Source organism: Takifugu flavidus, chromosome 3, assembly GCF_003711565.1.
Source record: "Takifugu flavidus isolate HTHZ2018 chromosome 3, ASM371156v2, whole genome shotgun sequence".
NCBI classification, from domain to species: domain Eukaryota; kingdom Metazoa; phylum Chordata; class Actinopteri; order Tetraodontiformes; family Tetraodontidae; genus Takifugu; species Takifugu flavidus.
The window spans coordinates 11,569,552-11,582,814 of record NC_079522.1 but is presented as its reverse complement, the minus strand read 5'-3'; the positions used below and the strand labels follow the sequence as shown (position 1 = coordinate 11,582,814).

The window sequence follows — 13,263 nt, the reverse complement described above, 5'->3', positions numbered from 1 at the left end:
TCTGTGGTCCAGTGTGGACTTTTATTGATTGTTACTTTAGTCTCACTTCAGATGTGGTTTGAATAAATATTCACACGGGTTCCGTAATCAATGAGGCAAAAGCGACAAATACAATCTGGATTGAGTTAGCGGTTGTAGAGGTGATTTTCTTTATTTTTAAACATTTTTATGAATGTTCAGTCTCTGAAAACTGCTCTTTTTACTTCGCCGTCTCTCTGGTTCCTTTTTTCTCCTTTTTTCTTTCCAGCATCAAGCCACACCAACGGTTCACATGTGATAGAATATTGTGTGGAAAAATGCATCTCTGGATTAGTAAAATACAAACATCTTTTCCACTGCCCTCTTAGAACAATACTTAAAATGTTGAGAAACTATAAATTGTTGAAAATAAAATATATAGTAAACCTATCTTTCAAATATTGAGAACTGGGATCACTCTTGTATGAATTCTAAATGAGTTAGATACTGGTTTTCCATCCTGGATTTCGTCATGTGCAGGCATTGCTGTATATTAGTACAAGTACTCATCACGTGCACGATCCAGCTCATTTCTGCATCGACTTGTATCCTGAATATTTATTACAGACAGCTTGATCTTATGGTATATTTAATCATTCGTGCATGGAAATAGTGTGGTCACCTGTGGACCCTGAGGTTTAGCCTGAATATAAAACAGTGACACCGTCTTCTGGTCTGTGTGAGGCATCTCGTAGAGAATTTGGTGTCTCAACAGGCCATCGGCTGCTTTAAACAGCTAAAGAGAAGCCAGTTAGAGAAAATGGAACCATTGTTTTTATTAAAATTATGTCTGCATTTATGTAAAAACTTGGTTTAAAGGTGTCGTTTCAAAACACATGAGAAATCGGTCAATTCATTTGGCCTCAGACTTCTAGTGTGTCTCCATAGTCCGTATTTGTTGATGAAGCTCGTTCTCTGCAGTTTTACAGGCTGGTTTGTTCCCCGACTACCTGCTTTGGTGACACTGGCATACGGGGGAACAGGCAACACCCAGAGAAGTTAGAAAGCCATCAAACGTTTGGTCTGAATGTGATCCATAATGGCTCAAATAAGGGACGTCTTTACTCTAACACTGCTGTCGTTCACACACGGAGAGAAACCTCTCTCAGTTAGCTTGCTGGTGCTAACCTCTATCAGAGCATATCTGAGAATTCTGATGGAACCACCTTTTATTATAGATCAAAATAACCCAGACTGGTGCAGCTGACCTTAAGTTTTAGAGAGAGTCCATCCCTCTTTTTCTTTACTAAAGGAAGGAAATCCTGGATGGAAGCAAGGGTCCACCTGCACTGTCCTGCTCTATCCATCACAGTGCCCATATTAGCATGTGCTTCCTGCTCCACCAGCAGGCGCACAGTCAAAAATCAAATGCCAGGAAATCTTTCAGCCCCCCCCCCCCCCAGCATTGCCAGCCACCACATCAGCATGGAAACTATCCGGTGTGGTCTGATGGGACGTTTGTCATGCAATAGCCCCAGACAGAAGGTTGACTCGACATTCCTCAGGACATCTGAAATTGCAATTTTTCCCACTGCTTGTCTTCCAAAGTTCGGCTTTTGTCTTTGCTCCTTCTTCCGACGCATATTGTTGATTCTCCGCTGAGCCCAAAAGTTATCGCGTTATATCTCTGAATGTAAAAGAGGATGAAAATTCACACAACGCCGCTTTTGTTCATGTTTAATTGTGGCAGTTTAAGTTATAATCAGGATACAAGAAAATATAAATACCTAGTAAAAAAAACAAAAAGGTAGGGTTTGTATTTTAATTCAAAATGTAATTTCAGTTGAATTTAGGAAAATGTAAAAAAAAAAAAAACTTGGCTCGTATTTTTTCTTGCGCTACTTCACGGTGAGCGTGGCACTGCTCCTGGCCTTGCCCATGGTGAACTTCACCACACCGCTCATGTCTGTGCTGGTATTTCTTAGATTGAGTTTGTAGGTCGTGCCGTGGTTTTCCACGTGCACCGAGGGGCCCGGCTGAAGGTTGTCTCCATTGAGGCTCCAAACGGGAGGCTTGTTGATAGCGACAGACACTTGGCACTGGAAAGATGCTGGTTCAGGTGCCGTAACCTCCAAATCTTCTAGGTGTTTGACAACAACCAGGGCTTGAGCTGCAGAAACGCCAAGAATAGCGTCAAAAGGAAGAAACGGAAAGCTTCAACCAGGGTCACATGAGGGGGTGGACTATTGTCAACAACAATCTAAATATAAGAACAGTTTGGTGATGTAATGATATGACCAAACTCCACAACCCGAGGCAGAAAGGTGTCTCCAATGGCTTACCTTCCACCATCAGTTTAGCCGTGCACGTGTGCTCCCCGACCTCGACACTATAGGTGCCCTCGTCCTCGACAACCACCTCCTGGATCACCAGCTTCAGCGAGCAGCCATCATCGAGAATCTCCACCCGGCCTGAGGGAACCACCTCCTTCCCATCCTTGTACCAGGTGGCGGAACAGCGAGCAGAAGAAACTGTGCATTCGAGAATGACCCGATGTTTCTCCAGGGCCGTTCTATCGCGTAGGGGCTTTACGATAGAAACGGGCAGCTCTGAAACGGGGAGCGTTGCTGTTAAACTGGATTGGATCCCGTTTTTTTTATTTTGACACATCCTAGCAGACCTACCTTCTACCTCTAGGTACGCTATTGATTCAACATCCCGAGCTGCGAAGCGGATTTCCCCAGCATCCTCAGCTTTGACGTTACACATCAGGAGAAAATGTTTGGTCCCTGAAAGAGTCTTTCTTTAATCCATTTTCTGTTCTTTTTAAAATTGTGATACTTTTAGAATGGTCAGATTGTGTCATGGGGACTTTGCGTTATGATATATGGGGAATTCGACCTGACTTATCCTCTGACCTTCAGTGCGGATCTTGATGGTGCTGGAGGGTCGGATCTTATGGCCATCCTTGTACCACTCCCCAGCAACCTCCTCCAGAGAGACCTCACACATGAAAACAGCATTCTGGTCCTCTTGAATGTAAAGGTCCTCCAGATCATGTACTATCTCCAACTTGTGTTCTGTGATTTGAGTAAGAAAAACCAGCCTGAAGGTGGAGGTGAGGCATCTCAGAACTGTGGTAGTGTTGACTTACCATAAACCTCCAGCAAACAGGAAGTGTTAAGCTCTCCCGTGTCACATGTGTAAGTGCCAGAGTCGGCTCGAGAGCATTGCATGATCTGACAGAACCTCTTCCGGCCCATGGAGTAGATCCGGCAGTTCTTTCCTGCCTTCAGCTCCTTTCCATTCTGACTCAAAGAAACAAATGCAAGAATTTCTCAAAGTTGAACTGTCCCCTTAGCCCAAAGGACCCTTGCTAGTGTGGAGCATTTGTGGCGTTTACCTTAAACCACCTGACTTCGATGATTTGTCTAGAGAATTCGCACTCAAGAGTGGCTGGAAAGTCTTCTTCAACCCGGACATCAGACAGCGTTTTCAGGATAGACACTGGAGTCTCTGGAAGAGTTCAGAAATCCAAACACTTCAACGTGGTCCAGATCTGAGTGTAAGCACCATCCCCACCCTTCTACAAAGAACAGGATTTACCTTTGACAGTAAGCCGGGCAGAGGTTCTTACTCCTTCAGCTGAGAAGGCAATAGTGCCCGTGTCCTCAAGGGTGAGGTTGGACAGTGTCAAACTGTGGACCAGCCCATTGGAGCTCACCCGCCACTGATTGTTAGGTTTCACCCTGATGCCATTTTTCTGCCAAATTCCCTCCACGTCTGTGTGTGAGAGTTCCACTTCAAAGGACGCCGTCTCTCGTTCAAAGGTTTCTTGGTCAGTCAGGGCTTTACGGATGCAGATTTTACGGGCTGGAACAGACAAGATTTTTTTTTTTAAAGAATCATTTTAAATAAAATGCGACTGTGCTGCTTGTTGCAGGAGATTCAAGGGCAACAACGGGGAATTCAGATATAGTCTCCTGCCACACACAGGAGCTTCATGTTAGCATGAGGGTCAGAATTCCATGGTATCAACAGAATGGCAGTGTTTCAGACATGCAGGTCGAACCTTTCTATTCCTGGCCTGTTTTAGATAGTAACATATTGCGAAACACACCCAGTGTACTTCAGATTCTTAGAACACATAAGTGACCGATGAGCCACACGGCAGCGTGACAGATACAGATTCTTCTGATGTCAGCAACCAAGCTTCTGTGCGTGCACACATGGGTGTTCTGCAAAATATTTCCATTTTGGGCCCCTTGTCCCCCACAAAAATGATGGTTTAAATGTTTTTTTACTCCTGTACTCACGTTCAACGTTGAGCTTGACCTGTGTCCGGTCATGTAGAGTCTCGCAGCGATAGGTTCCCCGATCTGATATAGTCAGGTTGTGGATGGTCAGGCTCCTCTTGCAACCGTTCTGGGCAAGTGTGTGCCGAGGTCCGGCTTGGATCACCACCCCTTGCCTCATCCACTGGACCTCGCCTGTCTCAATGCTGATCTCTGCCTCTAAAGTTGCTTCACCAAACTCTTCTGCCATGACAGCTTCTGCTTTCTTCATGAACATTACCTGTGCCTCTGAAAACAGAGAGAACACATAACTTGAGTGTAACTGATAAATTCCTTTCAAATTCTAGCCAGGGACGAAAAAAAATTGCAGACCATGAAATTAGAGCCAAGGCGATTGTAACGACTTTCTTACCCTGAACTTTCAGAGTGGCTTTGCTTATTTGCCCCTCTGCTTCTGCTGTAATCTTCGAGCAGTCCAACATCTGGCACTTCTTGATAACCAAGGTGTGACAAAGGCCATTCTGGGTTGTTTGGAAACGATCTCCCAGAGAGATGGGTTCATTGTCCATGAGCCAGACCAACTGAACATCATCAGGGGAAACGACACACTTGAACGTCGCGTCTTCTCCCTCCAGCACAGTTGTGTTGTGGAGCTCTGTGAGGAATTCCACCACTCGCGGCACTTAACAGATATAAAAAATTGATTAGTATCCTGCTGCATCACCCTCTGAAACTAGGTGATTTACCTGGCCACACTTACACTCTACTCTCAGTCTCGCCACAGTCCGGTCATCTTTAGACTCGCAGCTGTACTCTCCAGCGTCCTCTCTGGTCAAACGATGAATGGTCAAGCTTCGCTCTGCTCCGTCCGCACGAATGGAGTACCTCCTGCTGGGCACCACCTCAACGCCGTTTCTCAACCACTGAACATCTGCTTTTGGCTTGCACAAATCGCAGCGAAGGGTCACCATACCGTTAGCATGAGCTACCATGTCTTGAAGTGGTCTCACAAACTTGATTCTCATTTCTGCAACACAAACTCAAGCGGTAATTTTCCATCCAAACAGAGGAGTTAACAACAACATCAAACATTAACAAAGATGTTTTAACCTTTGACAAGCAAGCTGAAGTGGATCTGGTCTGTGTTGATATCGCACGTGTACTCGCCAGCATCAGAGCGCTTTAAGGGCTCGATGGTGAAGGTACGCTTATGGCCCTCCATCCGTGCTTGAAAACGATCCCCTTCAATGGGTGTCCAGTCTTTCAACCAGCGCACAATTGCGCTTTCTTTGGACACATAGCTCGTCAAGGTAACACTCTCTGCTTCGTAGCCCGTCACAACGATGTCATCTTCCTTGTTCAGAAATGTAACTGGAGGCTCTGGAATGGGAAAAAATGAACTGAGGTCAGTACAGCTGTGTGGAAAATCTGAGAGACATCATGTCACGGTTAACCTTGAATTCTAACGAGGCAGATCATCTTGTCATCGACGGCATCGCACATGTATTTCCCTGAATCTGAAGACTGCATATTAGAGACGATGATTTTCCTCAGTGTGCCATAGCTCTCGATGCAAGTTCTGGAGTCAACGGTGAGCAGCCTTTCATTGCAGTACCACTGTACAGGAGCATCGACACGGGACACCTCACAGGCTAAGATGAGGTCATCTCCAGCCATCATTTCCTGGTATTCAAGCTCGTTTGAGTTGCCCACGATTTTCACTGGAGGCTCTGATGCCCAGAGGACACAGAAGTTTTATTGAAGTGAATGTGTTTAAATGTTTCAATTGATGTCGTTAAAGGAATCTACCTTCCACCAAAACATCATAGCAGATGTTGTCATCTCCAACATCCAAGAAGTATTTCCCCGAATCTTCTAGTCCTGCGTTGAGTATGACCAGTGAACGGAAGGCCCCTTCTTCCTCTTCACAGTACCTTTCATCTCCCTCAACAGGGCAGTTGTCTTTGTACCACTTTGCACCAACATTAGCTCTGGAGAGCTCACATTCCAGCACAATGTCATCGGATACTAGGAATTTGAGCTCCGTCTTGATGCCTGACCTCCTCAAAACTTTTACTGGGGGCTCTGACAAAAAAAGGACATTGGGTTAATCATAAACACCTAAGGAAAAACAAAAAAAAGTCCAGGGATTTTACCTGAAACTTTGATTTGGAAATCAATCTTGTCATCAATGACATCACAGGTGTATTTTCCAGAATCTTCAGGAGTTGGGGAATGAATGGTCAGGCGATGGATTAACCCATCCACTATCATGGTAACTTTGCTGCTCTCCACAAGTTCTCTTCCATTTAGTCTCCACTTGACTTCAGAGTTTGGCCGGGACATCGTGGTCTCCAGGATAATCGGTTCACCTGCATAACCCTCTAGTTTCTCAGGCATGTTTTGTGGACGAGAAAGCTTCACTGGTGGCTCTACAGTTCAAAATGAAGATAGGCTAAAATGAAAAACATGAGTTGTGCCATCAAACTGTCAGACTTTTTGAGCATTCTTACCTGTGACTGTAACAAGGAAGGCCACTGAATCATCTTTAGTGTCACACACATACTCTCCCGTGTCATCCACTGTTGCTATCGGTATAATCAGTCGACGCTGGGTTCCATTGACTTCGAGTTTTAAATTCGGACCCTCCTTTACCTCCAGACCATCTCTGAACCACTGGATGGGAGCCTCCCCCTTGGAGATCTCACAGCTGAGCTCTAGCCTCTCGGAAGCCAAATGTGTCAGTTCCAACTCCGACTCACTTGGAGAAATAATTCTGACTGGTGGATCTAAAAAGGAAGAGGACAGTTAAAGACACATTTGTCACATTTTATTAGGAGCAGTAATTAACTTTTGATCTTACCCTTAACTGTAAGCTGGAAAAAGACAGAATCTCCATCAGTTTCGCAGACATACTCTCCTCCATCATTTGCTGTGCCCTTTAGAATGCTCAGCCTCCTGTAAGGACCCTCAGATATCAGCTGGAGTTTGTGGCTTTCCTCCACCACCTGGCCATCCTTGAACCACCGCACCTTCCCGCTCGAACGTGACAGCTCACAATGTAGATGGATGTCCTCTGAGATGTAGCTCTCCATCACAACATCATCCTTGGGTTCCACAATCATCACAGGAGGTTCTGTGTTTGGAGAAGCAACATAATGATGTTTAATGTGGTGTAGAATGCCCACTCTCATCAGGTCAGAATGCCGTACGTCTTATGTTGACGCTGAACTCAATGCTGTTGTTTCCTGCCTGGCAGGTGTAGATCCCAGCATCTGAGGCATCAGCAGAGCGTATGATGAGTCTCCTCATGGTTCCTTCTGCTTGTAGAGTGATGTTCTCACTGCGATGGATCTCACAACCATCCTTATACCTGTTGCCACACACAGTAGGAATTGAGAAAAACTAACTTTTTACACCAAATATCAGACACAATTTAAACACAGTTAATGCGTATCCTATAAGAGATTTCTACGGTAACTTCATGGTCACAATGATTTCATGATATGGCAACAGTGTCTTACCAGGTGACTTCAGCATCTTCTGAAGAGACATGACAAAGCAACACGACTGGGTCCAGTTCCATGCTGTGCTTGTGCAGTTCCTCTTCTGGAACGGGGCAGAACTCCACAGGCGGTCCTGAAAACACAGGAAGACAGAGTCATACCACTTTAGTGCGACGCTACACACAGCCATAAACAACAAAATAATACTTAGGATAAAGTCATGGAAAATTGATAGTTTAGGGTAAATTGATGGTCTTTTACCTGCAACTTCCACATTGAATTTGATAACATCTCCTGATGTCTCACACGTATAAACTCCAGAATGAGATTCATCAGCTGAATGGATCACTATCCTCCTCATATTCCCCTCTGACTGGATGATCATGCCATCAGTCTTCAGGATCTCTTTGCCATCTTTAAACCAGGAGACTTGAGCAAAGGGGTGGGAGACTTCACAGTAGAGGACAATTGTGTCGCCAGTTTCTACACGCTTATTGCTGTCGGCGTCTGACAGAGGACCGAACTTTATCACGGAAGCTGCAAATAATTGAAACCAATTATTGTAATCCCCAAATATTTTTTGTGTTGAATGTAGAAACTGGAACTTTCCACCTACGTGTAACCTGGAGCAGAGCAGAATCACGAACTCCATTGGCGATGAACGTGATCTCTGCTTTATCCTCGCTAATACAAGTTTGATGGATCACCAAAGAGTGTTTTGTTTGGCAATGCTGTATTGAAAACCGCCCACCATGCTGCAGTTGAGCGCTGTTCAGAAACCAGGTTCCAGCCATGGTTGTCGACAGTTCGATGAAGAAGGGAGCATCTTCCCCTTCGGAAACCTCACAGCCTTTGAGGCGACATTGGATCTTTGGCCCGGGTACTAAATGGAAAAATTGGAAATACAAGTGAATACTGCAACAAAGACAACAATCAAATGTCCCTGGCAGGTTGTGCTGCACCCTCAACATACATCCCATAAATATCCTCACCCAAATGGACAACTTTGGGAAACTCAACATGGCCGCTTCTTCCATATTTATTGATGCAACAGACTCTGAAACGGTAGTTGCCTTCGCACTGCACGCTGTCGCCGGTGATCTCAGTTGATGTGGCAGTCTCTGACGTGAAGCACTTGAGCCATTCTTGAGAACCCGCTTCCTGCCTTTCCACAACAAAGATGGATCGGGTGGAGGTTTGACTATTTGGAGCAGGGACCCACGTGAGAAGGGCGCTATTGGGGCGGTCCATGTCCATTGTGGCTTCAACTGGGCAGATTGGAGGACAGTGTCTCGAGGCTAAAAGGACCATGGAAAAAGTGTATTAACTCTAGAAACAAGGTGAGGATGACTTGATCAACTTTCTGAGCGCACCTCTGACTTTGAGACGTGATGAGGTCTTGGATTTTCCTGCTACAAATGTCACTACACCCGAGTCATGATGTGCCACGTTGATAAAGACCAGAATGTGAGTTTTTCCAAATGATTTCAGGATCACCTGGTGCGTCTCTTTTAGCTTCAGACCATCCTTGAACCAGTGGACCTCCATGTCATCATTGTCCACCTCCACACAGAAGACTCCGTTCTCACCCTCCATGACCTCCAGCTTCCGCGGAAGTTTACGAACAATAGTCCCTGTAAGATAGAATTGATGAACTTGAGGGACATGAACAAACTATGAGCACTGATGAAAGTTGAGTTAAATTCAAGCCAAAAATTGGTCTTTCTTGCACTCCTAACCTGTGTAAGTGTGTAACTTGTCCTACCTTTGACAGTCAGCTCTGCGATGCTCTTGGCTCCATCTGGCATCTCGCAGAAATAAACCCCATCATCGTCGGCAGCAACGTCACGAATGGTCAATCTTCTCCTGGTTCCTTTTTGCTCCATCCCATATTTACTGCTGGGCATCAATCTCTGGTCCTCCAGGTACCAGGCAGCCTGGACCGACTCCTCAGGTACCTCACACTCCAGCACGGCAACATCTCTCTCTCTCACCTCAACGTCCTTTAAGGGATGTCTGAACCTCACAGCTGAGCCTGAAGAGATTGAAAAGAAGGGAAGTTATTGTATACAATATATAATTATGTTTATTGTATCTTTTTCAAGATTTTATTGCATTTTTTTCTTGGAACACATGACTGAGAAATATACCCTTCAAAATACCTGATGTCCCACAGCAGGAGATACATTTAAAGTCACAGACATGTAATATGTGTCAAAAATTAAGAGGTGAAAAAGCTCAAAGCTTGAACTTTTTATCTTTAATAATTCCAAAACAGCATTTCTTACTAATCAGATAGATAATCAGATTTATGAACCACAGAAACAGCTTCATCATATCTCTGTGTGTATTAGTATAGTCCAGTACAGGATAGTAGAGTGTATATAGTCTACTAGATGTCTCTGTGTCCCAAGTGCATATAATATGGCAAATAATGCAAAATGGCTTTTAATGGAGCAACTTAAAGCAATCTGACATTGTGATTTTGATTGGATGACCAGCCTTAACTTACTTTTGAAAGATATACTGTTCAGAACTTTGCCAAACATTCCAACAATGCAGAGGAGCAATTAGTCTGTGCAAGTGCAGGTCAAATGAGTGACACAATAATTTATCCATTCATCAGTTTCATCTCTTTGTTTGTGAGGAGTTTGAGGAGAGTATTAAGAAGAAACCACAGAAAAACAGTTGGAGTTTGTGGGATGATGGTGTGTCCTGGAAGATTTTCCCTACCTTTGACGGACAAGTATACGGCGCTGAGTGTGTTTCCTAGAGCGTTTGATGCCGCACACACATACAGTCCCGTATCCTGCACTTTACAGTAGAGAACCTTCAGGGTGTAGTATCCTTCCCTGTCTTCAAATATCAGATGGCGTCTGCCAGGTTCCAGAGGAACACCATCCTTCTTCCAAATGATCTCCGGTTTGGGTTTTCCGGTCACAAAACAGCGAAACTTAGCATGTTTCCCTTCTGCCACTGCAAACTTTTTAGCTTTAGAAACATCAACAGATGGTTCCTGAGTCACCTTGGACAACCCGAACCTCCTGTGTTTTGGAGATGAGGGACTATTACTTTGACCATTGGAGGACATTTTACTCTCCCCCCTCTCTGGCACTGGTTCCACAAGCAGGACAGCTCCTGCCAAAGCCTCGCCGCAGCAGTTGGTAGCCCGACAGGTGTAGACGCCTTTGTCGGGCATGCGAGTCCTGTAGATCCTCAGCTGGAACCAGCCACCCTCCTGTTCACTGACGCTGAAGTGGGAGCTCTCAAAGATGTCATTGAGCCTTTTTCCATCTTTCTCCCACGTCACCTCTGGTAGGGGGGTTTCCCAGAGTTTGCAGGAGAAGTAGGCATCTTCTCCTCGATCCACCCGCAGTGAGAGCGGCTTGATGAGGAAGCGCGGTTTCTCATCAGATGATGTATCATTGTCGTCTCTCTTGTGTTCTCCTTTCGGTCCATTCTCCTTCCCGTGTCCACCATTCTGCATGGTGCTGTGCCCATTCACAGGTCCTCTGAGTTCTGCACATTCTTTAATCAGTCGCGTTTCCTCATTGACCTCTGGTTGACCTCGTCCTCCCGCCTGTCCCAGGGCTCCTTCTTCTACTTTAAGGGATGCTGCTGCATAAGTTTCACCAATGCTATTTTTGGCCTTGCAGATATACTGGCCGGCGTCCTGCATGGTCACTTCTGTAATGGTCAGTAAATAAGATTTTCCCTCCTCAGAAAGTGTATAGTGTCCTCCTGACTCAATCTGGACATTTTTACGCTCCCAGATCACATCAGGACGAGGATCTCCATCGATGAGGCACCTCAGGGTGGCGTCTGAACCCAACTGTGCTATCACAGGCCGCGGGTAGCCCAAAACTCGAGGGGCTCCTCCATAAATATCCATGATGGCGTCACTGGCTGGTCTTTGTTGGGGGGGGTCGTCTCAGTTATTTTTGATGAAACAGCTGAAGGACGGAGACACAGAAATCACACTAACTGGAAATAGCTGATCTAAACAACACAGAGGGAGCGACTGATCCAGAATTATGATCTGTAGTTTACAAGAGAAAGTATTACAAATAACAATTATTTGCAATTGATATTTTCAAACTGCAATCAGAGTGGATTGTATAACTTTCTCACCAATAAATATGGAATGAATCTATTAATATTTGTAGACCCGAAACCTCTCCAGCGGAAAATAAAAGCTGCAAACAGAAGTTTTAAAAAAAAAAAAAATTGACCAATTAGTCCCCAGAAATTCTCTAACTTGTACATTAGATGTATTAAGACATTAAGACAATTTGAGAAATGTTAATGCTCAACTGTTTGTGTTAACTGACCTGACAGCTGGTGTTAAAACCAACTGAAAGGTATATTTATAAAAAGGTCCAAGAAAAGCACCCACAGACGGCACAGCGCAATGATAGCGCACATGTGCACTGCCTGTAGTTTCTCGGATTTGTCCTTTCTGACACGATATTATTACCTTCCGCATTGGTGCATCAGTTAGAAATACTCAAAAAATGTATTTTTTCATTCTAAAAGCCATGAGTTTGGGTTTTTTGTCACAATTTGCAGCCCATATGCACAACTGATTCATTAAATCCTATTTGAAGATTGCCTCAGAATTGTAACCTGATCAAGTAACACACAAAAGACAACCTTACCACTTTTCCAGGTGTCTTCAAAACATTCGTCTCATTTTAGGTGCGACTTATTTACAGTTAATCAGTGTTGGGGTCTGGAGCGACTCTCTAGTGTCTCTGGTTTCTTCTTCCTCGCCGTCACATAGACGGAGTCACAAATGTGATTCCACCTCCTGGTTACGCATCGGTCCTTTGGTTGGAGGTGACAGAGAAGCAGTTTGCTTGGTTAGTATGTCAGCTCTGGTTCTGTCATTGTCCCACAGAGCTGAAACGCGGGGTGGGGGTGAAATGCCTCAGCAGCTGCCGCTGCCGTGAGCCGTTGCCTAAAAATAACAGCAGCAGTTAGGACGACAGCGAGATAGATAAAGTTCAGCAGATAAAGATAGAGCCAAGTCCAGGGTCTGTGATGGCTCAGATTAGCAGGAGGTAAAGCTCAGGAAGGTCAGGACACCCCAGCTGCTGGAACCCTGTGACTCAGGGCCGCTAATAAGGGGGAGGTTACCCCAAAATGTCACGATTCCAAACCCCAATCTGACATCACATTCGGAATTTATTCCTGTCATCCTCAGATCGTCTTTGATGAATTGTTACGTTAATCTCAAATTGCCCCCTCACAAGTCTTCATAAAGCACAATTTTATAGTTTAAAATGACAAATTTAGTCTCTTCCAAGAAAGACAGTTGCTCTTTTTTGCTCCTTTTACACCATCGCTGCTCCTGAGAGGTCATAATGCTGCTGTTTCCGTAGATACGAGCTGGTAACTGTGACCTCCTATAGCAGGACAGCACGCTCTCGTGATGAAGGAATAACTGATAAAAGTACAACCATGTGTCTGAAACGGTGAATCCATCATGTCTCCCAGTCCTG

General features: G+C 44.9%; 1 protein-coding gene across 2 annotated transcripts; it reads right to left on the bottom strand.

Moving 5' to 3' along the window:
- Positions 1–1,685: 1,685 nt before the first annotated feature.
- obsl1a (obscurin like cytoskeletal adaptor 1a) lies at positions 1,686–12,708 on the bottom strand. 2 transcript variants are annotated; one of them, XM_057027217.1, is made up of 26 exons: positions 12,418–12,693; positions 11,891–11,955; positions 10,493–11,798; positions 9,525–9,794; positions 9,133–9,393; positions 8,752–9,057; positions 8,376–8,642; positions 8,021–8,296; positions 7,778–7,892; positions 7,466–7,626; positions 7,117–7,389; positions 6,767–7,042; positions 6,410–6,685; positions 6,063–6,338; positions 5,708–5,983; positions 5,364–5,633; positions 5,014–5,280; positions 4,666–4,935; positions 4,275–4,541; positions 3,565–3,831; positions 3,362–3,474; positions 3,113–3,266; positions 2,877–3,038; positions 2,643–2,747; positions 2,301–2,567; positions 1,686–2,128 (listed from the first exon to the last, which is right to left on the bottom strand). In XM_057027217.1, exons 3-26 carry the CDS (start codon positions 11,649–11,651, stop codon positions 1,857–1,859), a joined length of 6,606 nt encoding a protein of 2,201 aa, XP_056883197.1. In that variant the 5' UTR covers positions 11,652–11,798; positions 11,891–11,955; positions 12,418–12,693; the 3' UTR covers positions 1,686–1,856. The 2 variants fall into 2 exon arrangements, with proteins under 2 accessions (XP_056883197.1, XP_056883196.1); XM_057027216.1 differs by lacking the exon at positions 11,891–11,955 and having other exon boundaries at positions 10,493–11,712; positions 12,418–12,708.
- Positions 12,709–13,263: the final 555 nt, after the last annotated feature.